Consider the following 27,602-nt stretch of genomic DNA (forward strand, 5'->3'; position numbering starts at 1 on the left):
GCAAAGAACCTAAGTTGTACTCAAGTTTAAAAAAATTTTTTTAAATATTTTACTTATTTATTTTTAGAGAGAGGGGAAGAGAGGAAGAAGGAGAGGAAAAGAAACATCAATGTGAGAAAGAAACATCAATTGGTTGCCTCTTGTATACACCCTAACCAGGACTAAACCCACAACCCAGGCATGTGCTCTGACCAGGAATCAAACTGGTAACCTTTCTCTTTGTGGGACGACACCCAACCAACTGAGCCATGACAGTCAGGGCTGCACCCAATTCTTTTTTTTTTTTTTTTGATCCCCGCCCACTTTTTTTTTTTTTGCACCCAATTCTTGACCCACAGAAACTGTGAGGTTACAGCCAAATAGTGTTTTGAGCCATTGAGTCTGTACTAACTAGTTACAAAGCAACAACTGACTAATATACTTACCAAGTAATCATCTGGCCGGATACCAAAGAGCTCCCGGAAGTAGCGGAAGGCAACAGGTGCATAGGTTTTGAACCTGAAGTCCTGGAAGTGGTGGGCGGGAGTGAGGTTGCTGCCTTCACTGTGGAGGAAAGAGTGGGGAAAGCCTGTAAGGGATGGTACCTCTAGGTGCTGAGCTCCACAGCCTTCCTTAAGTGGCCAATATAAAAGGCAACTTGAGGGTCCCAATGGGACCAAAGGCTGTGGTTCCCAGTATCCACTCTGTTAGCAACAGAGTCCACAGATGTTGGCTGAGCACATGACCACCTAGAGTAAGACCACTGCTCAGCCTCTCTTGCAGCTTGGTGTGGTCAAGTGACTACTCAACCAATGAGCTGTGAGTGGAGCAGAAACAATGTATGTCATTTCCTGGTCATGCCCTAAAGGAAAAGGGAATGTACTCCCCTTTTCATTCTCCTTCCTGCTATTGAAATGCAGATGTGATGGCAGGAGCTTGGGCAGCCACTTGGGGACTGCTCCTTAGGAAAGCTGCATATAGAGGATGGTGGAGCAACCAGAAGGAACCCAGGATCCACCTGACCAGCCCAGGACTGCCTACCAGTTTTCTGTGTGTGTGAGAGAGATAAAAATAAACTTCTATCACTTTTCCCCTGTTTTTAAAAAACCACTATTACATTGGCTCTCTCTGATTCAGCAGTAAACTAATATCCTAACAGACCCCTGGTCAGACGTCAAAGTCAAACAGACACCCATAAAGGCCTGTGCTATTTGCAGCAGAGAAGGGAGCTCAGATAATAGAAGACTGTTTTGTATGACAATAGTGTGTCTGTTGGGTGATCTGTTGGAGGCATGGGAGTGGGCCTACCTGGGGAAGAAGATGCTCTCCACGACGTAGAAATCCTGCATGAGCACATCGCGCTCTGGTTTGGAGCTCAGGTTGCCCACAGTGTAGCCAATGCCCAGCTGGATGGCCCCCTTCAGGGTGGAAGATGTGGTCTGTGGGGAAACGCAGCCATATCAAGACCTATCCGTGGGCGGGCTCCTACCCCATCCCTGGGCCCCAGGGTACCTACTAGCACTTATCACAGATTTGTGGGCCTCAGGTAGGTCACTTGGCCTGCACAACCACACAGCAAAGAAGTGGCTTGTCCAAGACTCCAACACTGCCTCGTGTGACCCCAAGGCACCTTTTCAATCAAGGTTCTAGAAGATTCCAGCATCTCAAAACTGCTCTGATGCAACAGGAGTCTATCCACCATCAGGGTTTTTGGGGGGCGGGAGAGGCATAATTTACAGAGTGACACCCAAACTTCATTTCCACAGACCTGGGTTCCTTCTACCCACTTTCTAGGTGATTCACATCGTTATGGACCAGAGAATAACATTGCCTCTCTGTGCCTCAGTTTCCCCACCAGTAACCAGGAATGGAGATGACAATGTGTTAACTCATGTTAGTGGCCTGGACTAAAGGCTGCCCATGCCTGAGAAGCATTCGCTGTTGACACTTTTATCATCAATGTGGTTTACATTGTCACTGTGAGCTCTAAGCAGCGTGTGCATCACAGTGGACAGATACCTCAACCCTCAGTCTCTGATTCTGGGCCTCAGAATCCCCATCGCAGGAGCAAGTAGCAGGAGGGCAGGCAGAAGTTAGCTTCTGCCCCCGAGTAAGCCCATCATCCCGTGCCAAGGGTCTCACAGCCTCCAGCTGCCTCTTTTCCTGAATGCCCTCACCAGGTGGGCCTGTCCAACCTCCACCTCAAGATGCCATCAACTGAACACACGTTTCTCCAGAGGAGATACACAAATGCCCAACAAGCACAGGAGTAGGTGCTCACCACCAACAGCCAACAGGAAAATGCAAATCAACACCACAGTGAGATATCATTTCACAAGCACTAGGATGGGTGTGATCAAAAAGACAGACAGGCACTGGTGAGGACCGGGAGAAACTGGAATACTCGTGCACAGCTGGTGGGAATAGAAAATGGGGCAGCTGCTGTGGGAAACAGTCTGGCAGTTCCTCAAACAGTTATACATAGAGTTTCCATGTGACCCAGCAACTCCACTGCTAGGTATGTGCCCCAAAGAGATAAAAACACATCTACAAGAACCTGTATAAATTTTCATAGCAACATGATTCATAATAGCCCCAAAGTGGAAACAACCCAAGTGTCCACTCACCCACACACTGGAATATTACTGAGCCATGAAAAGGAGCAAAGCTCTGACACACGGTACAACATGGAAGGATCTTGAACACATGGTGCTCAGTGAGCAAAGCCAGACACAAAATGCCCCAGAGTGTGTGATTCCATTTATGTGACATGTCCAGAACAGGCAAGTCCACAGAGACAGAAAGTAAGTTCATGTTTGCTGGGGGCTGGTGAGGGAGACAGGGAGTGACTGCTAATAGGGACAGGGTATCTTTCTGGGGAAATAGAAATATTCTAAAACTGACTGTGGTGATGGCTGCACAAGTCTGTGAACACTCTGGAAACCATTTGATTGTACACTTCAAAAGGGGGGGATAACACGGGGCATGTACTCTTTCAGCAAAGCTGTTGTATCAGGAAGCACAACTGAGAAAGGCAGGACAAACGGCGGTGGGGTTCAGGCTGCCTGTACACTCCCCTCGCCGGGCCTACCTCAGAGCTTCCTGTCACCGCCTCATCTCAGCCCTGCTTTCCGAGAAAGAAGAGGGAGCTGTGATTTCCTCTATTTCTAGATGAGCCAGCAGGGCTGGGCACTGAGGGCTTCCCCAAGGTCACGGGTGACTCCTAGAGCCAGGCAAGCCGTGCAGCCTGTAGAGCTTCGGAGCACATCACTAGGCTGCTCAGGATGATGATGTGCAGCGGGGACCTGGCCAGGCCCAAGGGTCCTGCACAGATGGGCCCATGCCCAAAGTGTGGCCATGGCCCAAGCCTGACCTTCAGTAAACAGTGTGTGTGTGTTGGGGGGGGGGGGCAGACACGTCCCTGGAATTGCCGAAAGCCCCCTTCACTCTGTCCCAGCCAGCTAAAGACAGGGGAGAAACCTTTTTGTAAGTAGTTTCGCCAGACGCGTCCACGCCCCGATGGCCCAGCTTCCTCCCATGACCAGGGCCCGGCTGTCCAGTCATCATCGGGACCTAGGGAAGAGAAAACAGGAAGCATTAAAAGTCAGCAAGGAGGGGCCACTGAGGCCGTAACACTCTAGAAATCCTGGCAAGAGAGGAGCTCAGTCACTGTGCTGAGCTGGAGCCCAGGGCTGGGCCATGTGGGGCGTGCGGGGGATAGAAAGCAGCGTGGGTAGGCTGCACACCCAGTGGACAACACCTCATATCCAAAAGGTCCCACACCCAGACCAGGACCCCCAGCTCCTCAAGAAAGCTGGAAGCCAGATGCCCCAACCTCCTGGCCCTAATTTTAGGATCCTACCCTCAGTACTGCTGACATTAGAGCCAAGTAGTTCTCTATGCGGGGCCTTCATGGGTACTGTGGGAGATTGAGTAGCATCTCTGGCCCCAACCCATTCGATGCCAGAAGCAACCGCAATGTGACAAGCACAGATGTGCCCAGACATCACCCAGTGTCCCCTGGGAGCAGAATAGCCCTCTGCGCTGAAATGAGTACAAAGAGCATCCCCTCCCAGGTCCCACTGGCCTGGGAGCAGGCCCATCTTCTATAAGCTCTAGGGGACAGCTGTGGCAGGTGTGACAGGAGCCATCCCAACAAACTTGTGTAGAAGCCACTGGCTTTCATGTGTGACGTCGCAAGAGGAGAATGGTAGGAGGAGCCACGGGAGCCTGGAGGGACACAGAAGCCAGCTTAGGATCAGGAACCAAAGCCAACCAGCAGACAGGAACTGAGTGCCCCTCTGGTGGCTCCACCCATCACTGCATTTAAGAAGTACCCACTGTGTACCTGCCACCATTCAAAAATCCCACACAGCCCTTCTGGCCACCAGTCCGACCTGTACTGACCCCACATAGGTTCCAGGAAGCCCTCAAATGGCTCCCATCTGCCATCTTCCTCAGCTTGGCTTCCATGTGTTCTGCACACTGGCCACTAGGGATCGGGATCCCCTGAGGAACCTTTTGTTGCTGCCCTTCCTCCACACCCCTCACTGGTTCCCTATTGCCCTTGGAGTGCCTGGGCCCACCCACTTCCCTTTTACTGCTTTGTGGCCTAAGCGCCCCACAGAGGCCCAGCAGGTGGACAAAGCTCTCCTCAGAAGGACCCACATGGCAGGTGGCATCCTGGGATAGGATGCCTGACTCCGAGGGAACACAGGATGCCCAGGTGGCACTCCTGCTACCACCTGGGCTTCTCCTATAAAACGGGGCTCAGACACATCCCTCGCAGGCCACCTTCAGGAGCGACGGGAAAGTAATCAGGGACAGTGGTGACCCCACATGCATCACCCTAGCTGAGGACAAGCAGCAGGGGCCCACAGGGCCGCATGGTGGTGTGTATGCATGAGAGTGACCATCACCAGGAAAAGTTCTCTAGAAACATGGCTGCAACACGGTGAAGACAGCGGGCTTTCAGCTATGGAGAATGAAAGGGACCTTGTGCTCCTCTGTGGGTTGCCTAGGGACACTACCTTAAAGGTGCTGCTAGTCAGGCACTGGGCAGGCACCACCCTCCTGGCAAGACCCCTCCTCCTCAGGGACCTGCACTTGTCCAACTGCCCTCCCCCTCTCCCTCAAGGCCCAGGGCTGAGTCCTTGGGCCTCATCCCTCCCCAACCTGCACCCCTCCCTGAGACTCCAGACACTGGCAGGGGGGTGGGATTTTCACCCAGCTCACATTCACCATCATTTGGGGCCCAGAGAAGTACAGTAAGTTGTCCAAGGCCACAGAGTAGGACCCAAGCATGGCTAGACGCTTCCTCGTCTGTCTGCCAGAGGAGGCAGGTCAGGATATGCCGTAGGACACTCACCTCAGTCAGGGCCATCTTCTTCTGGGTCAAACCTGAGGAAGAGAAGGGAGATTTCAGACTGGCGGCAAGGAGCTCAAAGCACAGGCCTAGCCCACAACCTGCGCTGGCCCATGTCTGGCCCTCCAAGGGGGTGCGGGCTGCTGTCACCATGCTCCCTCCCTCACACAGGTACCTACAACCTCACTGGTACCCTGTGTCCCCAGGGAGGGTCACAAGAATCTGTCGTGGGAAATGGGAGCATGGAGACAAGACCAGCAGACATGGCAGGAAGACTGGATGCTGGTACCACCCACCCCCAGGTGGGAGCAGCAGGAAGAGACCCTCCCCAACTCTGAGCCACCATTTACCCCAAAGACATCAGGTCCTTAGTGGAAAGAACTGAGTGACTTTAAATCCACCAAATGCTGTCTTCCTCTGCTGGCAGGAGCAGGGCTTAACCAGGACATAGTTGGGTCATGAAGAAATCAGGTGACCCAGAGGGTTCAGGTGAGGATGCTGTTGGGGAGGGCGGGGTCCTGGGGAGCTATGGTCAGCAGGCAGTGGACAGGTACCCGGGCTGGAGCGATGGTGTCAGCTCCGGAAACCAGCCAAGGACTTGGTTCCTTCACCACAGCTCCCAGGAGAGCTTCCCTGGCATAGGGAAGCTCACAGTGAGAAGGACCATTCCGTCAACCCTGGCTCCCAGGGAGGAGGCCTCAGGCCCACCACTGACCTCTTGGAGCCTGTGTGCTCACTGGGAAAGTGGCTTCTGCTGAGGATTATCTGTTCAATGAGGGTTGTCAGCAGATTTGCTCCCTCCCTCCAAAAGATGTCCATGTCCTGACCTTGGAATGGCCTTTGCAGACAGAACTAAATTAAGGGCCCTGGGATGGGGGTGACCCTAGATTCCCTGGGGGACCCAGTGTCATCACAGGGTCCTAATAAGAGGGAAGCAGGAGTGTCAAAGCCAGAGATGGAAGAGGCTGCGTTGCTGGCTGTGAAGACGAAGGAAGTCCACAAATAAGGATGCAGTGCCTCTAGGAACTGGAAAAAGCTAAAAATGTTTCTCCCTGGAGCTTTAGGAAGGACCAGCCCTGCCCACACCTGGATTTAGCCCAGTGAGACCCATGTCATACTCCTGATGCCAGAACTGTCAGAGAATAAATGTGTGTGGTTTTAAGCCAAGTTTGCAGTGATCTATTTCAGTGGCAACAAGAAACTCATTAACTGGGTGTCAACCTGTGGGGAAGCAAGTGATGATCAGAACAGAACTGGCCTCTGCCCGCAAGGGCTCACAATGAGGGGGACACAGAGGGCCTGTACAGTAGAGAGAGTGCCAGAAGGACAAACTGGGTGCAAAGCAGCAAGAGAGGTCTCGGGAGCCCTGGAGAGCTGTGGACAGAGGGCTGACTTGGCCCTGACACGGGTGCTCACAGGAACTCTCTGGTGGCTGCTGCAGGGATGACAGGCTGTGGGGGTGGGGGCGATGAGGGCAGGAGCCAGGGACCAGGCTGGGCAAGAGGACTGCCTGGTCTAGGTGGGTGCTAATGGGGTGGACTAAGGTGGGGGTTTTGAAGCAGGGGGAAATGGGTGGATTCTGGAAAGATCTACAGTTAGGACAGGCTGCGCTCATTAGAGGTGGAGTGAACAGCAAGGAGTCAGAAATGACTAAGATTTTTTTTTTAAGTACTATATTTTATTATGTTGTTACAGTAGTCCCAATTCTTTTTCCCTTTGCTCCCCTCCACCTAGTACCCCACTTCCCTTCAGCAATCCCATCCCTCTTAGTTCATGTCCATGGGTTGTGCATATAAATTCTTTGGCTTCACCCTTTCCTGTCTATTTTGTACCAACCAATTATGCTTCTTAATCCCTGCACCATTTCCCCATTTCTCCTCCTCCCCCCTCCCAGCGGATAACCCTCCAAATGATCCCCATACCTATGATTCTGTTCCTATTCTGGTTTGCTTAGTTGGATTTTGTTTTTATTTTTTAGATTCAGTTGATAGTTGTAAGTTTGTTGTCATTTTAATGTTCATAATTTTGATCTTCTTTTTCTTAAGTCCCTTTAACATTTCATATAATAATGGCTTGGTGATGATGAACTCCTTTAGCTTTACCTTGTCTGGGAATCACTTTATCTGCCCTTCCATTCTAAATGATAGCTTTACTGGACAGAGTAATCTTGGTCATAAATCCTTGCTTTTCATCACCTTGAATACTTCTTGCCAGCCCCTTCTTGTCTGCAAAGTTTCTTTTGAGAAATCAGCTTATAGTCTTATAGGCACCCCTTTGTAGGTAACTCTCTGCTTTTCTATTGCTACTCTTAGGATTCTCTCTTTGTCTTTAACCTTTGGCATTTTAATTATGATGTGTCTAGGTGTGGTCCTTTTTTGGATCTAGCTTGTTTGGGATTCTCTGTGCTCCCTGGACTTGTATGTCTATTTCCTTTGCCACATTTGGGAAGTTTTTCTTCATTATTTTCTCACATAAGCTTTCAATTTCTTGCTCTTCCTCTTCTCCTGGCACCCCTATGATTTGGATGTGGGCATGTTTAAAGTTGTCCCAGAGGTTCCTAAGCCTCATTTTTTTCAGTTCTTGTTTTCCTCATTCTGTACTGGTTTACTGTTTTTTTCTTCCTTATGTCCCAAATCATTGATTTGAAACCCAGTTTCCTTCCCTTCACCATCGGTTTTGTGTGGATTTTTCCTTCGTTTCATTTAGCATAGCCTTCACTTCTTCCCTTATGCATTTGCCGTACTTAAGCACATCTGTCAAGCCTGTGAGCATCTTTAGCACCAGTGGGTTTTTTTTGTTTTTGTTTTTTGTTTTTAAAAGCCTATGTGGTAGATATTATTTTTTAAAAGATTTTATTTATTTTTAGAGAGAGGGGAAGGGAGAGAGAAAGAGAGGGAGAGGAACATCAATGTGTGGCTGCCTCTTGCGTGTCCCCAACTGGGGAACTGGCCCGCAACCCAGGCATGTGCCTCGACTGGAAATCAAACAAGTGACCCTTTAGTTCTCAGGCCAGCACTCAATCCATTGAGCCACACCAGCCAGGGCAATCACCAGTGTTTTGAACTTTGCATCTGTTAGGTTGGCTATCTCGTCACTTAGTTCTCCCACTGGAAACTTGATCCGTTCCCTCTTTTGGGCCATACTTCTGTCTCCTCATTGACAGGCTCCTGTGTTTGTCTGCCTCTGTGTCTTAGGTAGAGCTGTTGCTCCTGTTACGTTGTAAGGGGCGGAGCCTTTAGGTATTCATCAGTATAGCGCGACCCATTTCACCACGTTGTGGCACTGTATGTGGGTTAGGGGTCTGAGAGGGAACAATGCCACTTGCTCAGCACTTGCCCCTTTTCCAGGCACTTCTCCCATTTCCGTATGGGACCAGCACCTCTCCAGCTGTTGCCCTGGCTGTTGTTCCCAGAGTGGGTGGGTCTGCGTATGTTCTAGGACTGTGGGGGCCCTTTACACAAGCAGACTCTACTGAGAGATCGTCATTTTCTTCCTCCGCCCCAACCCCACCCTGGTTTGCTCAGTCAGAAGCAATAAGGCTTTATTTTCCCCGGCGCTGGGACCGTGAGCTGTGCGGTCTGGTCTGATGTCGGGAGCGCTCCCCAGGTGTCCCTCCCTAGTTTTTAAAACGTGAGACTGTGCTTTCTGCTGGCCTGCCGCTGCTACCCCCACCACACTGCGTCCTCTCCACCCTGGCTCTGCCCCTCCTACCTGTCCAGATGAGTATTTCTTCTTTATTTCTTTGTTTGTTGAACTTCTATGCAGCCTGATTTTCTGGAACTTCTGATTATCTCTAGTTTTAATGTAGTTGTGTTCCTTCTTAGTTGTGGAGGGAGACACAGCATATCTGTCTAGGCCTCCATCTTGGCCGGATGTCCAAGAAATGACTGAGGATTCTGACTGGAGCAATTTACAGAAGGAAGGAGAAGCCAGCTGAGGTGGGGGATGGGCAGGAGCAGGTCTGGGGTAACGGTCATGACTGTGTTGACTGTGAGACCTCTGTATGGAGATGTCCAGGGGCAGCTGGACCCCAAGTCTGTAGCTTGGGGGAGCCCTGGCTGGAGACTGGACTGCAGGTGCCATCTGGGTGCAGGCAGGGTTGGAATTCTGAGTTGACTAGGCTGCCCAGAAGGGTGCAGGTCAGAGACAGAGAGAGGGAAACCAAGGGGGTCTGCCCAAGAGAGGCAGTCCCCGGTGAGGGGTTGGGGGGGTCAATCTCATCTGACAGAGGAGGGACCTCTCTGTTCCAATCATTGACAGTTGTGAAGATATGAAAATGTTGAACTGTATGTTTAAAGTGTGAATTTTATGATATATGAATTACCTCTCAATAAAAAAAAATAAGAAGCCCTGATCGGTGTGGCTCAGTTGGTTGAAGCACAATCCCATAAAAAGGAAGTCATGGGTTCAATTCCTGGTCAGGGCACATGCCTAGGCTGTGGGTTCTGTCACCAGTTATGAGCGTGTATGAGAGGCAACCAATCAATGTTTCAACCAATCAATTGATGTTTCTCTCCTTTTCTCTCTTCCTTCCCCTCTAAAATCAATAAACATGTCCTCTGGTGTTTTATATATATAAAACAAACCCAAGATGACAAAGTCACAGGTACAGCCAGGTCAGCACCGTGGGGACTCATGTTTTCTTTCAGCCTTGACCACCATCCCAGCCACCACCCTGAATTCCCACCAGGTGCTGAGATCCCTAAGAGATGGTCCAGATGGGGAAACTGAAGCTCGGCAGGGGGCAGCTGGCTGAGGCTAAGGTCATGGCTGCAGGGCGCACCAGAGGGAACCCTGGCCTGAAGAACAAAGCCAACAGATTGAGTAACCACCCAGGACCCCAGAAAAGGCAGCTAGCCTAGGATACACCAGCCATGTGGGGTTCACGCCAGACCCTGGGTGCCCACTGCTAGATGTTTGAGGTTCCCCACCTCGGTATCCTAGCCCCAGGGACAAATCTGGGCTTTGGCACATCCTGAGGCCTGGCCAATGGCAAGAGGGGGCCCAGAAGGTGCTGAAAAGCTGACATAATATTTTCATTGGCCACCCAACAGCCAAACAATTCACGGTTTCGCATTTGGGGTGTAGGGAAGGAAGAGAAGGCAGGAAGCCAGTGGTGGACCAGGGCAGAACATTCTAGACCACGTTTCAGGGCCCTTGGGCCCAGAGCCCACCCAGCGGTAACCACCTAAGTCTTCTGCAGCTCCAGGTCCTTCATCCCAGGGCTTCTGCCAGAGCAGGTCCAACAGTGAGGTACTGGCCTCCTCCACAAACTGCACCTCTTATGTCCTCCTGCTCCCCCTCCCCGCCAAGGTGTCTGAATTCTTGTGGGCCTGTGGAGGACATGCAGGGAATGGGCACACACACACCTCAGGGCCTTGGCATGTGCCATTCCCTCTGCCCAAAACACCCTTCCCCAGATCTTCCTGAGGCTGGCCCCGGAGCCTTCCTGTCTCAGTCCAGCCTCCTCTCAGAGTGGTCACCCTAGTCACCTCCCTGTCCTGTCACTCTGGCTACATTCCCTAGTTTTGCCGTCCACAGGCCCCCACCTGCTCTCTGAAATTCCTTTTTCAACCTCATCACCTACCCCTCCACAGCACAACGCCCTTGAGGGCAGTGACCCTGCCACTCTCTGCCTCTGCGCAACTTCAGAAGAGGGGCAGTGGCGCAGGGGAGAGGCTGCAGCAGAGGTCACACAGTGGAGGGGAAGAGGGCCTCCCACCAGCTGGACCAGGCTGGGATGGCAGAAACCACCCCAGATGTGGAGCTCCTCCCAGCCCAAGACAGGACCAATCATCTTCTAAAGGAGCCATCCCATTTTTTCAAAGAAATTAATTTTTAAAACTAGCCTGGAGGAGGGGAAGCGCCTGCCCTGTGGAGCTGGGAGAGCATACCCTATGCAGCCCTGTCTCCAGGCCAAGGCCTGCCTGGGGGCACAGCTATGCCACCTGGAGGTCTGGGCCTGCCATTAGCAGACTTTTTGAATGCTTGTTGACCTTTGACAGATGGGAGCCAAGACAGATGGAGGGACAGACACAGTCCTCTGCACACACACAAGCCTCAGCTGGAGCTGCTTCTCCATATTTGTTTGATGTGGAAACCAAGGCAGAGAAAGGTGCGAAAGGACTGTGGGCCCCTAGGACCTTAACATATGTCCTTCAGCACCAGGCTCTACCTTCAGTGTGTCCAGAACGTGCCACTGCTCCCCACTCCTCTCAACCACACTGTCACCCACCTGGACCAGCACAGTCTCCTCAGCCCTTGACCTCCCAGTCTGTTCTCCTCACAGTAGCCACCAGAGGGCGCCACTGACAACTGAGTCAGGTCCCGTTTCTGCCCCCAGCCCTCCAGGGCTCCTGGGGTAAAAGCCGAAGTCCTCCTCTAGCCACAAAGCTCTTCTTAACCTGCCCTCACCTCCTCTCTCTCTCCTACTTCACTCTGCTCCAGCCACATGGGCCTTCTCCCTAATCTTCCAACACACCAGACATGATCCTGCTTCAGGGTCTGTGCATGGGCTTTACATCCCTAGGCTAACGAAGGAAGAAAGGAAGGAAGGAAGGAAGGAAATAAAATTTAGTGAAGAAACAGAATACACAAACTGGGCTTATGTCTGTCAAACTCCCAGTGATGCAAAACTGAGCAGTGGGTGGAAGTCGGTGCCCTGTCCCCACCTTCAGGGAGGCAGGAGCCCATCCACTGCAATAAGCATCTATCTACTGGGTACCAAGACACCAGTCAAGGGCATGGAGCACCAAGATGGGGCAGAGCCGAGTCTTCTCGCTCAAGACCTTGACAGGACACGGGGGCCCGACCCAGTGTGTTGGGAATGGTCCAGGTGGCCTCTCAAGGAATGAAGACTCACTGCCTTGGCTCAGAGTGTGGAAGGCCAAGCTCCATGGGTTAGGAAGGAGGCAGTCACCCTAGGAGAGTGTTCTGAGCAGAGGGATGAGCGCCTGCAGGGCCCAGAATGAGGAAGCACAGGAGTCAGTGGGAACTAGGGAGGGGCAGGTGAGGCTGAGTGGGGGGCACAGGCAGAGGGACCAGAAGGGGAGCCCACCACGCCCCTGTCCTGTAACAGGGTCTCACTCAGCCCCACTAGGGTCCTGGGGAGCAAACATCATGTCCATTTACATCAGAAATCTTACACAGACTGTGTCACCTGCCCCTCTGAAGCCCCCCACGCTCTTCCTCCCTCCCCCTCACTCTGTTCCAGCCACACAGGGCTCCTCGCTGTTCCTCCAACACACCAAGCCTGGTCCTGCCTCAGGACCTTTGTATGTGCTGTTCCCCCATACATGAATCACCCTTCTTAGATCCTTGCAGGGTTTGCTTTGCTCTCTTGCTCCATCTAAGAGCTCACTCAAATGTCATCCCCAAAAAGAGGGTGTCCCACAACCACCTCAATGAAAACAATCTCTCCAAGGTCCCTCTCCCCACCTCCCTGGCTTCCTCAGTCTTTCTGGCACTTAGGACCATGTGAAGCTTGTGTGTTGTGCATCCCTGTGACAGGCAGACCAGGTCTATTTTGTCATCTGCTGACAGATGCCTTCAGGGTTCTCTGAGAGCAGGGAGGAAGAGCTGCCACAGGAAAGGTGTGGTAGGAGGATGTGAGGTTTGTCAATCTGTGCAGGGACCGTGCCCCCCAGGGTAGAGCCATGGCTCACATCATCAACCACCTGCAATGGAGCCTGCAACCCTGCAAGGCAGGAAGTGTCAACCAGGAGCCAGCCACAGGCCCACCTCCCTGATTAGCGGGAATGGTCTGGCTGGCCTTTGGGCACAGGAGCCACAGGAGCCAAGCCTTCAGAGAGCATATGGGAGGTGGCACTGAGGCCACACACACAGGCACAGCAGGGAGCAAAGCTGGGGCACTCAGCCACTTGCGCCAGACACCACCTGACTTAACAATCTCATTTCAGTATCGCATTATACAGACAGGAAAATGGTTTTGGAAAAATTTAGGAAGTTACCCAAAGGTGAAAAACCAGATGATCACATCTCAGAATCCAGAAAAGCAAGCAACAAAATTTAGCATGAATTTTATGTTCAAAAAATCATTAATAAACTGGAGAAAGAAAAAAAAGCAAGAGTTGCAAGGAGAAGAATTCCTTTACTTAAAAATGAGCACAAAGCAGAAACTCCTGACAAATTAATATCAACCCCACAACAAGGGAGTGGCTAAGAGCTTCCACTGCAGAGTGGGGGGCACTCACCAACGCAACAAGGCAGGAAAAAAGAACAAAAATTGGAAAGAAAAAATACAAAATTTTGGAAAACCCAAGACAACCAACTGATGAACCATTAGAATGAAATGGGGTGCAGCAAGGTAACAGGCAACTTACCCAAGGTCATAGTGCAAGTGTATGAGAGGAGGTGGAATGTCCTTTGCACCTACCCCTGCTCTTAATAGGCTATCTGCTAAGGGTAACTTTTATTTGTGAAATGTAGAAGCCCTCTCCTATTAAGACACAGATGCTAAAGCTCCAACTGCTAATCCTGCCTCATCAGGTTCACACCTGGTGTGACACTAAATAGGTGTGAATCTGGGGGTCAACACTATGCCATGGCAGAAATAAAGAACTTTCACATTTTGCAGTATCTCAGACTTTTACCCCAGTATTAAGTCGGGAAAGGCTAAGAATTCTAGAGTTAATAGCTGATCAGAGTAGTTAACATTGCGAAAACAGGTTGAAATATATCAAACTCTAGTTAATGAAACACACACTTAAGTGCTTACAGGCAGAGTGTGCTGATGTCTGCAGTTCTGAGGTGCATCCAAAATATTAGCTGGAAAGAGGGAGGGACAGAGGCCGGGGAAGGGGAAGGGGGAAAGGCAGGGGGAGGGGTGGAAGACGTAAACACAGCTAAATGTCAATTGCAGGTTCCAAGTGGTAAGTAGTTTCCTTTGTTCAATTCTTTTAACTTTTCAGCAGTTGAAAATTTTGTTAATAAAACCCTTTTCCTCCAGGTTAAAGGGAAATTGTGATCTTTGATGCCAGGTGTTTTCAAGTTTTGGAGAAACACATCTTTTTAGATTCTGCCCAAGGAATGTGAGTGACCACATGGGGAGTAGTGGGCACTATCAGAGCACCAGTGTGCCTGGCTCTGTGCCACAGGTCTCACACACATTGGCTCATCATAGCCCCACCACAGGGCCTTTGCACTTGCCATGTCCTCTGTCTGGAATGTGCTATACCTACATCTTCACACAGATAGGTCCTGTCCTCTGTCACTCGGGTCTCAGACATTCATGTCACTTCCTAGAGACCTGTCCTGACCACACATACATTCTTTCATTTACTCCAAACTCAATGAGTGTTTCCTAGGTGCTGGGCCCACTTCTGGGATAAAATGTATGGAGGGGACTAGCTCTCTGTCTAAATGGAATATTAGCTTAATTTAAAAAAAGATTTTAAACACCCAGAAAAGCACAGAATAATATAAAAGACACCAATATACCACTATGTAGGTTAGACAGATCTGTGTGTCCATCTCTTAAGTCGGAGGTCAGCAAAAATTTTCTGTGAGAGGTCAGAGGAGATCTGGTGGAGGCAAGTGATCCGTAGGTGGTTCTCAACTGGGGCAATTCTACCTCCAGTGTACACTGGGCAATGTCTGGGGACATCTGTGGTTGTCACGACTGGGAGTGCTACTGGTATCAAGTGAGCATGCTGCTCAGCATCCCGCTGTACCCAGGACGGCCCCACCCGAGCCAAAAAGTGACCCAGCACAACGTCAGCAGAGCTGAGGAAGGACCCTGAAGCAAATGCAGCAATATAAAAATGTAGAGGGACAAGAAGTGTGTGGGTGTCCATTATATTATTCTCTGGGTATTCATAAATTTCATAATGAAAATTATTTAATTGTACTGTCCTGTCTAGTTTTGTCTTTTGTTTGAAGTTTCCTATAATGAAAAGCTACAACACATATGTGTTCCCCACACAGTCTAGCACCCTACCAGTCGTGCCTCTAACTCTCCCAAAATCCCCAGGAGCTAATCGTCCTCGGACCCACTTTATGGCTGGGGAGACTGAGGCTTAGAGGTCTCGGTGAGTTCCAGACTGAAGAGCTGCAGGGGGTCCAGAGCCCCACCACCACCATGTGCACCCTGGGTCCCCACAGCCTGAGCTGCCTGTCCTCACGAGCACCAGTAGCACCAGTTGCTCCCTCCAGAAGCACTTCAGAGGTCTCCCTGACACCCCAGGTGGAGCTGCTGCTCCCCAGTGTGCTCCGAGGCACATGGCCCAGCATTCTGCAGCCACCTGGTCACCTTCCCCATCTCAACTGGGCTCAAGGACGGAGTCCCTGGTGGGCTTAGCACTGGCCTGGCACGGAATGCTGCTGGCTTTCCAAAGTTTGATGATCAACTTTTGCTTTGTTCTGGGTACAGACGTGCCTGGTTGTGTGCTACTTTTGAGACTGGGTGACCTTCTGCAGAGCCCCTGTCACGTAGCAGACACTGCCAAGTGTCACCCACAACATCATGGCTGGAGGGACTGGATTCTTACACAGTTTTGGACACAGGGGTGAGGGGAGCCTGTGTCCATTCACACGGGAGCCCCAGGAGCACCATCCCAGCCCCAGCCCAGGCACTCCCAGGAGACAACTGCCTGCCTCTGACTGCACCCAGGTACTCCCAACTGCCTCTCTCCTCTTGCTCCCTCTGGCCCAGCCTAGCCCCCACTCACCCCTCCAGCCTGGCACCCCCTCAGGGGTCTTTCCACAGGCCCTCCACTGGTCTGGTTTCCTTGCACCCCTAGGCCCTAGGCCCTGCTGCTGACTGCACCCCTTCCTCCCCACCGCCTCTCTACTTGGTGAACGCTTCCCATGCTGTCCTTGGACCGAGGGTGTAGCCCTCTCCTGGCCACCTTGGCCTCTCCCTCTGACACTCCACTCTGACATCCTGCCTTTAGTGGAGCTCCACAGGGAAGGCCTTTTCTCCATATCCCACTCGGTGACCTTTGCCTGTCCCCCTCAGTGACCCTGCACCAGCTTAATGCTGGGCACAGAGCAGACCTCATTGAGTAGCCAATGAGCAAGAAACCTGGAGGGCTGCATGGAGGAGGCTGTGTGTGAGCACCATTAGGAGCCTCAGGGGAAAAGCTGTGGGAATGGAGCTCACCCATTCATCTTGCACACATTCCCTGGGGCTGGACATCCGACCAAGTGTTGAACATCCAGCAAGGCCACAGCCCTCAGTGCCTCTGGCCTGCCTTGTCCCAAGCATGCCTGTCTCCTCTCTTCTCAGAGTGGAAAGTGAAACTCAAAGGTGGCATTAGGATGTTTTTAGTTGACTAGAAACCCAACTCATGCTTGCTTGAAGAAAAAAGTGTGTGATATTTGTTAACTAACTCAGGCTAGCAAACTGCCCTGTGGTCCATACCCACTCACCATCTATTTTCATAAAATTTTATTAGAACACAGCCATGCCCACTAATGTATGAATCTCTACAAGGGCAGAACTAAACAGACGTGACAGAGATCCAGCTGGCACTTCACATAAAAGCTTGCCGAATCCCGACATAACTGGAGAAGTCAGAGGTGGTGGGCTTCAAGCCTGGCTGGACTTGAGGGCTTCCAAGGACTGTCTCAGTGCTGCTGTCCTCTCTGCTGACCACCACCCCCAGGCAGGTCCTGACTGTCCCTCACAAAGTCCAGGGCAAGACCCCATGGTTCACATGTGGGACATATGCAGCTCTGGCTGCTAGGCCTGGGTCCCCCCATCCCAGGAGCCAACATCACTCTGCCTGGCTGTGGGGAACAGGGGCTCCCCAAGGGGACACTAGGTCCCAATGGCAGATATGCAACCACACACCTCCACTGGGGAAGGGCCAGCAGCCTGGAGCCACATCCCAGGATGGCTGGACAGAGCACACCAGGGAGAGGGCTCCCCCGGAAGGCTCCCTGGCAGATGCCCAGAGAGGATCATGCGCTATCTCAGGACCCACGTGAGAGGTTTCTTGGCCCAGTTTTCCTCCCAGATATATTTTTACTCTCCAGCAGCTGGGCTGGGCCACAGACACTGCACCTGGATTCCAGAATCCATAGGAGCCGCTCAGCTGGAGGTCCCCTGGGCCTGGCTCTTGTTCATGGGGTGGGTGCTCACCAGTCAGACTACAGGTCAATGGGAGCCTGGGGCCAGGTGTTCCCTCAACATTCTAGTCCCAGGCTTCCAGAATCCTAGGGACCAAGCTGGCTCTGTTTTACACCAAGGCCAGGGGACAGGGCTTGCTCAAAGTCCCACTACAGAAAGTTGGTTGCTGAGCCAGGCTGGGACCAGGTTCTAGACACCTGTCTGGGCTCTGGGGTTATTGTAGGAGCTACTGTATGGCTTCTTCTGTGCCTGGCATGCAGTAACTACTCAACTCACGCCTCACCTGCCCCATGAAGCGAGGGTACAACCACCCAATTTTACAGATAAGAAGAGGCAGGCTCTGGAGCCAAACAAGCTGTCTGATGTGGTGGCCAACCTCGAGGATGGCCCCTGCTATCCACACCCTCCTGTGATGGCCGGTGGGTATGACCAACAGAATATGGCTGAAGTGACAGCATGTGACTTCTGACACAGGGTCATAAAAGACACCACTACATTCACCCGGTTCTTGGATCACTCACTGGGGGAAACAGTCACTATGCTGGGAGGACACTCAGTGACCTGTGGAACTGAGGCCACCACCAACAGCCACGTGAGGAAGCCAGTTCAGGAGAAGCTCCTCCAGCCCCAGTCAGGCCTCTGGATGAGGCAGCCCCAGGCATGAGCTTGACTGCGACCTCATGAGAGACCCCAATCCAGAACCACCCAGTTTCTGAACCAGAAAAACTGTGAGATAATAAGTGTTTATTATCATTTAAAGCCACTATGTTTGAGGACAACTTGTTCTGCAGCAATTGCTACAGCCTGGGGTTTTAACATGGCACCACCCACCTAGACACCTCTCCATCCGCTCTCCTCATGTGTGTCCATGGGAGCAAGGCCTGGACCACCTGGTGCTGCCTGGCCCCACCCCAGCCTCTGCTGTGCTCTTTCCAGGCTCCACTACCTACACTCTTCCCTCTGGGCCTGGCACACAGCAGATGCTCCATGAAGAGCTGATGAGCAAACTACATGAATGGCTAGAATGTGTACAATGGAATATTACGCAGGTGTTTGAAAGGATGTGGCAGCTGCGAGCCGCACTGATAGAAACCAAGAACCAAGCCAGACTTAACATATTAAAAGGAAAAATGCAGAACAGAGTTTAAAGATGCATGCTTCCCCATTTTAAAACTTACTACAAAGCTACAATAACTAAGATAGGATGGTACTGGCATAAAAACAGGTATGGAGATTGATAAAATAGCCTAGAATAGATCAACTTAGAATCCAGAACTAAACCTGTACATTTACAGTCAACTGACTTCAACAAGGTTCCAAGACAACTCAGAGGGGAACAAAATCTTCTCAACATGTAGTGTGGGGACACCTGGATCTCCACACGCAGGGAATGAAGCTGGGCCCTACCTCACACCATACACAACATTAACTCAAAGCACATCGTATGGAAACTAGACTTTTGGTGGTGAGCACACTATAGTAATACCACCATTAAATAACAATATTGTACACTTGAAATGTATATATTAACATTGCCTCAATTTTTAAAAAGCACATAATAAATCTAAATGAATTTAAGAGCTGAAACTATAAGACTCTCAGAATAAAACAGAGGTACATCTTTATGACCACTTCAGCAGTGGTTTCTTAGATATGAAAACTAAAGCACAAAACCAGAAAAAAATTTTAAAAAGTGGGCTCCATCAAAATTAAAAACACTTGTGCATCAAAGGACACCATCAAGAAAATAAAGAGACAACCCGCACAATGGAAGAAAATATTGCAAATCCCATATCTGGTAAGGGACTTGTATCTAGTATATATAAAGAATGCTTACAATTCAATAATAAAAAGAAAAATAAACCCAACTGAAAAGCAACCAAAGGTTCTGAACAGACATTTCTCCAAAGAGGATACACAAATGGCCAATAATCCCATGAAGAGATACTCAACATCATTAATCATCAGGGAAACGCAAATCAAAACCACAGGGAGATACTGCCTCGCATTTGCCAGGACGGCTAGAATGAAAAAATGGACAATCACGAGTACAATGAGGATGTGGAAAAATCAAAGCCCCTTGCATGACTGGCAGGAATGTACAATGGTGTGGCCACTAGAGAAAACACTCTGGTGGTTCTTCAAAATGTTAAACAGTTTCCATGGGATTCAGCAGTTCTGCTCCAAGACATCCATTCAAGAGAAATGGAAACACATGTCCACACAGAAAAGCTGTATATGCAGGTTCACAGCAGCCAAACAGTAGAAATAACCCATGTGTCCGTCAACTGGTAAAACTGGTAAGTAGATAAACACAGTGTGGTTCATACATGCACTGGAATATTACGCAGCCCTGAAAAGGAGTGAGGCACTGACACACACTACAACATGAATGAACGTTGAAAACATGACTCTCAGTGAGAGAAGCCAGACACAAAGGCCACAAAAGTGATTCGATTTCTGTGAAATGTGAATAGGAATAGGCAAGTCCACAGAAACAGAGTCAGTTTAGTGGTTGTCAGTGGCTGGGGTGGGGGATGGGAAGTGACTACTATGACTGCTGATGGAGGAGGAGCTTCTTTTGGGTGTGCTTAATGAAATAAGCCAGTCATAAAAGGACAAATTCTGTAAATTCCACCCACATGAGATCCCTAGAGGAGTCAGATTCAGAGAGACAAAAAGCATAAAGGTGTGAGCCACAGGCTGGGGAAGGTGACTTGGGGAGTGATGCTAATGGGGACAGACTACCTTTTGAGTGGATTAATATGCTCAAAAATTGACTGCGGTGATGGGTGCACAATGCTGTGAATACAGTAAAAACCAATGCATTTCATACTTGAGGTCAACCATGTGGTAGTGTGTGAATTATACCTCAATAAAGCTATTACTCAAAAAATGTTTAGAAAAAAAGTCAAACTGCAAGATAAAGTATATTTTACAAACACAATGGGAGGAGGTATGTGGCCAGGGCACTTGTGCATGGCCAAGTGCCTCACAAGGGGACAGAGAAGCTGGCAACAGAGGTGCCTGGGGGTGGGGGCAGGCCTGCATTTTGTCATCAACATGTGACATCTTTCCAAAGGAAGGAAAAGAAAGATCACAAGCGAGTGCTGAATTCAAAGTGGGAAGGCAGCCCCCCAACACACACACACGCCAACGGCCCTACGGTGACAGGACAGGATGCTTTTGGGAAATGGTCAAGGGCTTGGTGTGGCTGGAGGGAAGGGTGCAGCTAGGCGGCCTAGAATGGATGGAGTAAGGGGCAGTCTGAGTGGCACAGCCCTCACAGCAGCCCACCCTGCCCTTCCTCCTCCACACCGAGCTCTGCCCTGGCTCTTTCTGCCCTCTCTGCTCCTCACCCTCCCTTGATCTCCCTGTACAGAATGAATGTATTTCCAGATTGGTAAACAGGAAGCCTTGCAGAGGACGTGGGGTGGGGGAAGGATTGCAGCCTTCAAAAGCCGCTAGCTGGACAGTTTTCCAAAGTCCCGGTGTTCAAGAAAAACAGAAAGAATGTTCCAGAACATTTACCACTCATGCCATAAACACGGCCAAACACCTGTCTGTGCCCAGTACAGGTCCTGCCGCCAAAGGCCAGGGCTCAAGGCACTGGGCAAAGCCAGCCCACAGGGTGATGTACAACCACCACCATGCATGCATGGTTCCATGAGGCCATGGGAAAGGCTAAGCAGGGCAACCTTGGTTGGGGGAATTGGGTGGGCTTCCTGGAGAAGCAAGCAGAGGACTGGAGGTGTGCGAGGTAGAGGACGGATGAGGTGGGGAGGGTGGGTCATTCTCAATGGATCCATAGGTAGAAGGATTTGGGCAGCGGGGTCAAGGTCCACAGAGGACTTGTCAGACCAGGAAGGAAGCTCGTCCAGTCATGGGTCCTCAGGTGACCCCACTGTCCCCAGGTCTCCAAGTGCTGTGTGATCCTGGACTGAATCCTAGAGAGGGAACAAACAGTTCCAGCTCAGGACAATTCCGGACTAATTGATGACAGTGATTACTGCATCCATGCTGAATTTCCTATGTTTGACCCCTGCACTAAGCCAAGAGAATACCTTTGCTTGTAAGATATACAGTTAATGCTCATTATTCACAAATTCCATAGCTGCAAATCATCTTCTGGCTAAAATTTATTCGTAACCTCACATCAATCCTCATGTAGCTTTCACTTTCATTCACAGACACACGCAGGAGTGAAAAACTTGAGTCACCCCCACATGTACCTAGCTGGGGTCAAACCAGGTGACACTCTGCCTCCTTGTCTCAGCACTTGTACTGTAGATATAGGCGTCCTTTTCATGGTCTAGCAAGTCCCACTTCTTTTGCATTTTTGTCCTTTTTTTGTTGGTGGTTTTGCTGTTTAAAATGTCTCCTAAGCACAGAACTTAAGTGCTGTCTAGTATTCCTAAAATGTGTCTTACAGAAAAGATGCACATTAGAGAAGCTTGGTTCAGGCATGTGTCAGGGCTGGGGGCACAGTGTTAATGAAGCAACAAAGTGTATTAAATATGGTATCTTTAAACAGAAACACACACAAAACACAAGGCTACTTACTGATCAGCTGAGAAAATGTTGAAACTTGCGGGAATCTAAAGCCTGCATTTCCCCAGGAGCAGTGGTTCAGTACTTGTGGCGATATTACAGAACAGAACTGCGAGTAACAACCGACTGTACTTAGGGGCATCATGTCTGACTCTCCAATGGCCCAGCAGAACACACACACACACACACACACACACACGCACACACACACACACACACACGCACACACACACACACACACACACACACACACACACACGAGATGCAACGAGGCAAAACGTTAACAGCTGGGGAACCTCAGTGAAGGGTATATAGGTGTTCACCTTTGTATTCTTGCAACTTTTTCTGTAGGTTTGAATGTTTTTGAAATAAAATATTTTAAAAATAATACATGCAAAGACAGGTAGGTACGGGCACAGGAAAAAAACATCTGGCATGATGGTCATTATCTCTGTAGAAACGGCGAGGGAGACAGAAACATTCACGTTCTACTGCATGTGGGTTTGGTTGTTGCTTTTTCACAGCAAGCATGTTATTACTTGTAGTTTAAGACATGCCTGCTGCATGAGATACAGGGAGACAGACAGGACAGAATAGGAAGTCCAGAAATAGACCAGCCACATACAGGATTTTGGTATATAAATCAAGGTGGCATCTCAAATCTGTGAGGAAAGCAGATTCTCCAGAAGGTTAGGCTCAGATAACTCTGAGCCACCTGGAAAAGCTTGAATCAACTAAACTCTCACATGCCTTATGGCAGAATAAATTCCAGATACAGTATAAATTTAAGTGTTGAAAAAGTGAAATTATAGAAGTACCAGAAGAATTTAACTATAACCTCAGAACAGGGAAGGATTTTCTGTCTATAAGACCAAACTGGGAAACCATAAAAGGATAAATTTGACTGCAGGAAAACAAAACTACCTGCCTGGCATTAATAAGCATCATAAGATGGGAAAGAACTACTTGCACTTGTACCATAGATTAAAAGAAAAAACTTCCAAAATATATAGAATGCCCACAAATCAATAAGACGGAAAACTCAATTGAATATGAGAAAGATACAATGATACAGTTCCCAGAATATGAATTAAGAGTTCTCAGATATGTGTAATTAAATGTAGAAACGGGTGAGAGATAAAGAGGGGTCTGCAAGTGTGGAACCAAGATAGACGGGAACAGGACCCACGGAGCATGCGTGAGCAAGGGCAACAAAAAGACAGCCTCTGCGACGGCCCTGACTCCCTCAAGGGTGATGCTCCATCTTCCAGCTCTGACACAGTTTCAGAATACTGTAGGGTTAAGAGAGCAGGTGGGAGTCTCCCCACCAGTCCTGTCACTGTCCCTGTGTGACCTGGGTGGGCAAGTCACTATATCTCAGGCTTGTCTTTGCTCCCTTTGCTAGAATATATTTTTAATAAAACAAAGATGACACCGTACAAGGAAAAACTATATGAAGAGCTTTCACTCCTATTCACAAGATAAACCAGATCACAACTATGCTGGTATGTCACTTTACACCCATAAGATTGGAAAAATGGACCAGACGTAGGCGTCTCACCCAATGCCAAGGGAACTTGGAACGGTCCATCTGGTTCTGGGTTAACCACATTTTTTTACTTTCTGTATCTTATGAGGCTCTGACATCTCGGGGCCTCATGGACCTGGGGGACTGTCCCATCCTGGCACTGGCCAACTCAGAGATCACAACTCCCTGTGAGTGCAACTTTGATGTACAAACCAAGCAGTCCACACACACAGCCCCGCCTCCTTATCTAAATCTCACACACAAGCCCCGATTCCCCTGCCCCAATCACCCCGGGGACAAGTGCTGGCGCCCTGCCATGCAGAGGCAACTGAAGTGATTCAAACTAGCCACCCTAATCTCACTCAGTGTACCTACACTGTCTGTCCACCATGTCCTAACAAAACCCCAATAGAGGCCCAAGCTTTCCCCTCATTCCTCTGCCTTCTAGTGCTCCCCCACATGTCCTGTGTGCACCCCCCTCCCCCTGCCTCTTGGGAGCCATGCGTAAGAAACTCTTCTCACTGGTGGTCATCTCCTGATCTGTGGGCCTCCCCACACCTGGTGCAAACACATCCCAGGTACATTTCCATGTAGGTAGCACCTTTCACATTACACAGGCATGGAGGGAACTTTTACCCCAGTTCTGCCTCCAGGAATTCAGCCAATGGAGACGACCCTGCAGGTGACACTTTGCAGTATTTTTAGAGCATGAGACTGGCCACCACCAAATGTCATCGTCTGTCAAGTACCCTCAGAATATATTATCCAAGCTGGGGCTCTTCTGAGCATGACATGAGGCCCTATTAATAACAACTCCGAAACCACAGCTGTGGACTAGATTTGCATATGCACCTCTGCTAGGTGACTGGGCACATTCAGGGTGACAGCAACCCTATCACCTGGTTCTCTGGGTGATTACAATGAGCTCACTTCCCTGCTGACCTGCCAGGGACACTGGGCATTAAGTGAGAAACAAGCCTCTGAGATAGCCCACTGAGTTGCAGGGATGTTTGTCACGCAGTGGCTCCTAAGCCACCCTGACTGAGAGAGGGCCAGGGACTACCCGACAGAGGTGTGGCCTGGTTACACAGCCAAGTGGGCTCACAGTAAGCCAGCAGGCCCAGGGGCCCTGGAGGCAGCCCACAGAGCCACCCAGGTGCCCTACCAGAGATGGAGGCATACACTGCTGGCCCAGGCTGCCTAGTCCAAGTCCTGAGCCTTTGCTCCCCACTTCCTGAGCATCTGCCACACGCTGGGTCCTGTTCTGAGGAAGGTATGTCTGTGATCCTGCTCTGCAAATGAGGAAACAGAGACACACAAAACAGCTGGACAGCTTCCTTCTATGGCTGCTGGGACCCGTTTCCTGGCTTTCCTTCATGTCTCTTCCCTCCTCAGTCTACCCCTTCCCCCTTGGCCCCTCACCTCTTCACATGCAGTAGCATCTCCTGCCAAAACACTAAATGTACTGCCAGCTAAGACAGCTCCCCAGTAGGGGACACATAAGGAGACATGTGAGAAACATCACTCACAGAATACGGCCAAACCTAAACTTCCCTAATTTCAACAGCAACCCTGTGCCTCCATCCAGGATAAAGGTCACCACATGTATGCATGATGCACGGGCAAGAAAAAGGAGACAATTGTGACAAAATGTTGACATGTCTTTCTTTAATTAAAGACAGAGGTCAGGTTCCCATACTTTTCCTTTCTACTGGTTCAGGCACTTGGGGCCACTTGGGTGGACCCCACTCCCTGTGGGGCAGCCTGAGGGGCAGGAGGTGCAGAGCCACACAGGGTTCCACGGCTAATCCCCTTGGCCAGTAATCCTCTATGGAGGGCGGTCCCCTAGCTCAGGCCATGAGCCCAGCTGGCAGCAGATGGAAAATCCCCAGTGGGGTCTCACCTGCCTTGTCCCATGTGGTGGCATGTGACTTGGTCACAGTAGCAGGATTTGGAAACATAAGGCCTGGGGGCCCAAGACCCCCATGGAAGCTGGGCCTCCCCATCTGTAAATATCCAGGTCATCACGCAGATGTCATTTAAAGAATGTTACCGGGGCCTGCAGGCCTCACCTATTCCTGCCCCCCTAAATCCTTGGGACCCCACTGCTCTCATCTTCAGAGGAAAAACCAAGGTGGAAAGCAGGGACCTCACATGCTCAGAGGAACACTCTCCAGAGCCAAGGCAGGGTCTACCCAGGCCAAGTCCCAGGCCACCCTGTCCAGTCCCTAAGGCTCCACGTGGCAGCAACCCCTCCCTGCCCCTCCCACATCAGTGCAAGCTCAGCCCCCTAGACCTGCTCCTTCCTGGGCCCTCCCCACCCCATCACCAACTCCAGGGCACACAACCCAAAACCATCCTGGGTTCCTCATCTCCCTCACCTCCCTCCACCCCCACGCCCCACTCCTGGTCCAGACCCCCAACCCCTGCAGCCCCTTCCCCACCAAGGAACCAGAGCACGTAAAACTGACTGTGCTCACCACCCCGCTTCAACCCACCAGCACCACCAACTGAACTCCGCACAAAACCAAGGCAGAGCCAGGGCCTCCAGGGCCCATGTGGCTGGCCCTGCTTATCCCAGCCCCTGCCCCGCATGCCGACTTAGCTCCCGTCCCTCAAAGAAATCACACTCATTCTGGCCTCAGAGCCTTCGCATGTTCCCTCTGCCTGAAAGCTCCGCCCTCAGCTGTGGTTCTCACTCCAGTCACCTCCTCTCCTGACCACCTACGACAGGCCCTGGTAATTTGTATTGCCACATGTGTCACTTCCCTCTGCACACTCACCACTGCCCGGCAGGTTTTATTCAGGGGTCAGCAACCATTTCCCACAAAGGACCAGATAGTGAATATTTTCCACTGTGGGCTCTAAGGTCTCTGTCTCGAGACTCAGCTCTGCCACTGTAGCGTGAAAGCCGCACAGACGACATGTTAGTGAATGGGCATGGCCGTGTCCCAATTAAGCTTTATTCACAAAAACCAGAGGTGGACAGAATATACTGCAGGTCTTATCTATTTACCCCGCCCCACCAATTTGAGAGGCCAGAGGGTAGCGAGGGAACCCCCCTGGTCACTGATGTGACTGACCTAGGCACCCAGAACCCCACATGGCCCACGGTAGGTGCTTGATAAATGTTCAATAAGCACTGTTCCATGGCTAAGAGGCAATGGCATGTGCTCTGAGTCCCATGGCAAACTCCAGCTAGTACCAGGCTGGAAGCAGTTTATGACGTGCAGTTCCCTTTGCCTTGTGTGTGGACCCGAGGAGGGAAAACCCCAGCACTCACTTGGAGTCGCCTACACACCAGCAACCCTTCTAAGGGCTTTGCACCTCAATTCACTCAGTCCAGCCCTATGAGAAAGGTATAGTTCTCAAGCCCATTTCACAGACAGACACTGAGGCAGGGTGTCCCAAGCTGGTAAAGGTGGTCCAGCTCCCAAAGGCCTCTCCACAGAGCAGACCAATGCTGCCAGTCCAAGTGCCTTATGTTGTAGTCCTAGAAAGTGGCCAGAGTGAAATTCAAACTGGGAGCTTTCTGTCTCCTAAGGCCACAACTCACTCACAATGAGGGGACAGGGATGCTGCAATCCCTGGTTACCATTCGCCCACAGCTACAGAGGAGGCCTCTACTGATGTTGCCTGCCCCACCCACGCATGCTGGCCCCTCACTGTCCTTCAAGCACACCAGGCCTTTGCTTGAACTATGCTATCCTCCTATTCCTCTCCCAGGCCACCCTCAAATATCCTCATAGAGGAGGAGATATTTCAGCAAAAAGTTGAAAGAGCTAAGAAAGCAAATGACATAGATATGAAGGACACAGCCCATGCAAAGGCCCTGGGGCAGGACTATGCCTGGTGTGTTGGAGAAACAGGGAGCCCTGTGTGGCTGGAGCAGAGTGAGCCAAGGGGAGAGAGGGAGGAGGGGAGGGTGGGGTGGGTACGGAAGCATGCGTGCAGGGCCTTGTGAACCATGGGCAGGACTTGAGCTTTTACCCGGAGAAAACTGGGAGTCGTAGAGGATTGTGGGCAGAGAAGTAATGGGATGTGAGTCAGTTTTTAATGGGAGCCTTCTGAAGTGAGCTGCAGGG

At 50.6% G+C, this 27,602-nt stretch overlaps 1 protein-coding gene across 1 annotated transcript in view; it reads right to left on the reverse strand.

The window, feature by feature from the left end:
• The window catches only part of PIP5K1C (phosphatidylinositol-4-phosphate 5-kinase type 1 gamma), a 52,638-nt gene that overhangs the window by 21,668 nt on the left and 3,368 nt on the right, over window positions 1–27,602 (reverse strand). Inside the window, exons 2-5 of the mRNA XM_090289314.1 lie at window positions 5,348–5,379; window positions 3,460–3,552; window positions 1,288–1,418; window positions 426–543 (exon numbers count right to left, since the gene is read on the reverse strand). Of these exons, the coding sequence (XP_090145440.1) occupies window positions 426–543; window positions 1,288–1,418; window positions 3,460–3,552; window positions 5,348–5,379 (374 nt within the window). The remainder of the gene's footprint in view (window positions 1–425; window positions 544–1,287; window positions 1,419–3,459; window positions 3,553–5,347; window positions 5,380–27,602) is intronic.

The sequence above is a fragment of the Furipterus horrens genome, unplaced genomic scaffold (genome assembly GCF_987537825.1).
Source record: "Furipterus horrens unplaced genomic scaffold, mFurHor1.1.pri manual_scaffold_10, whole genome shotgun sequence".
NCBI lineage: Eukaryota > Metazoa > Chordata > Mammalia > Chiroptera > Furipteridae > Furipterus > Furipterus horrens.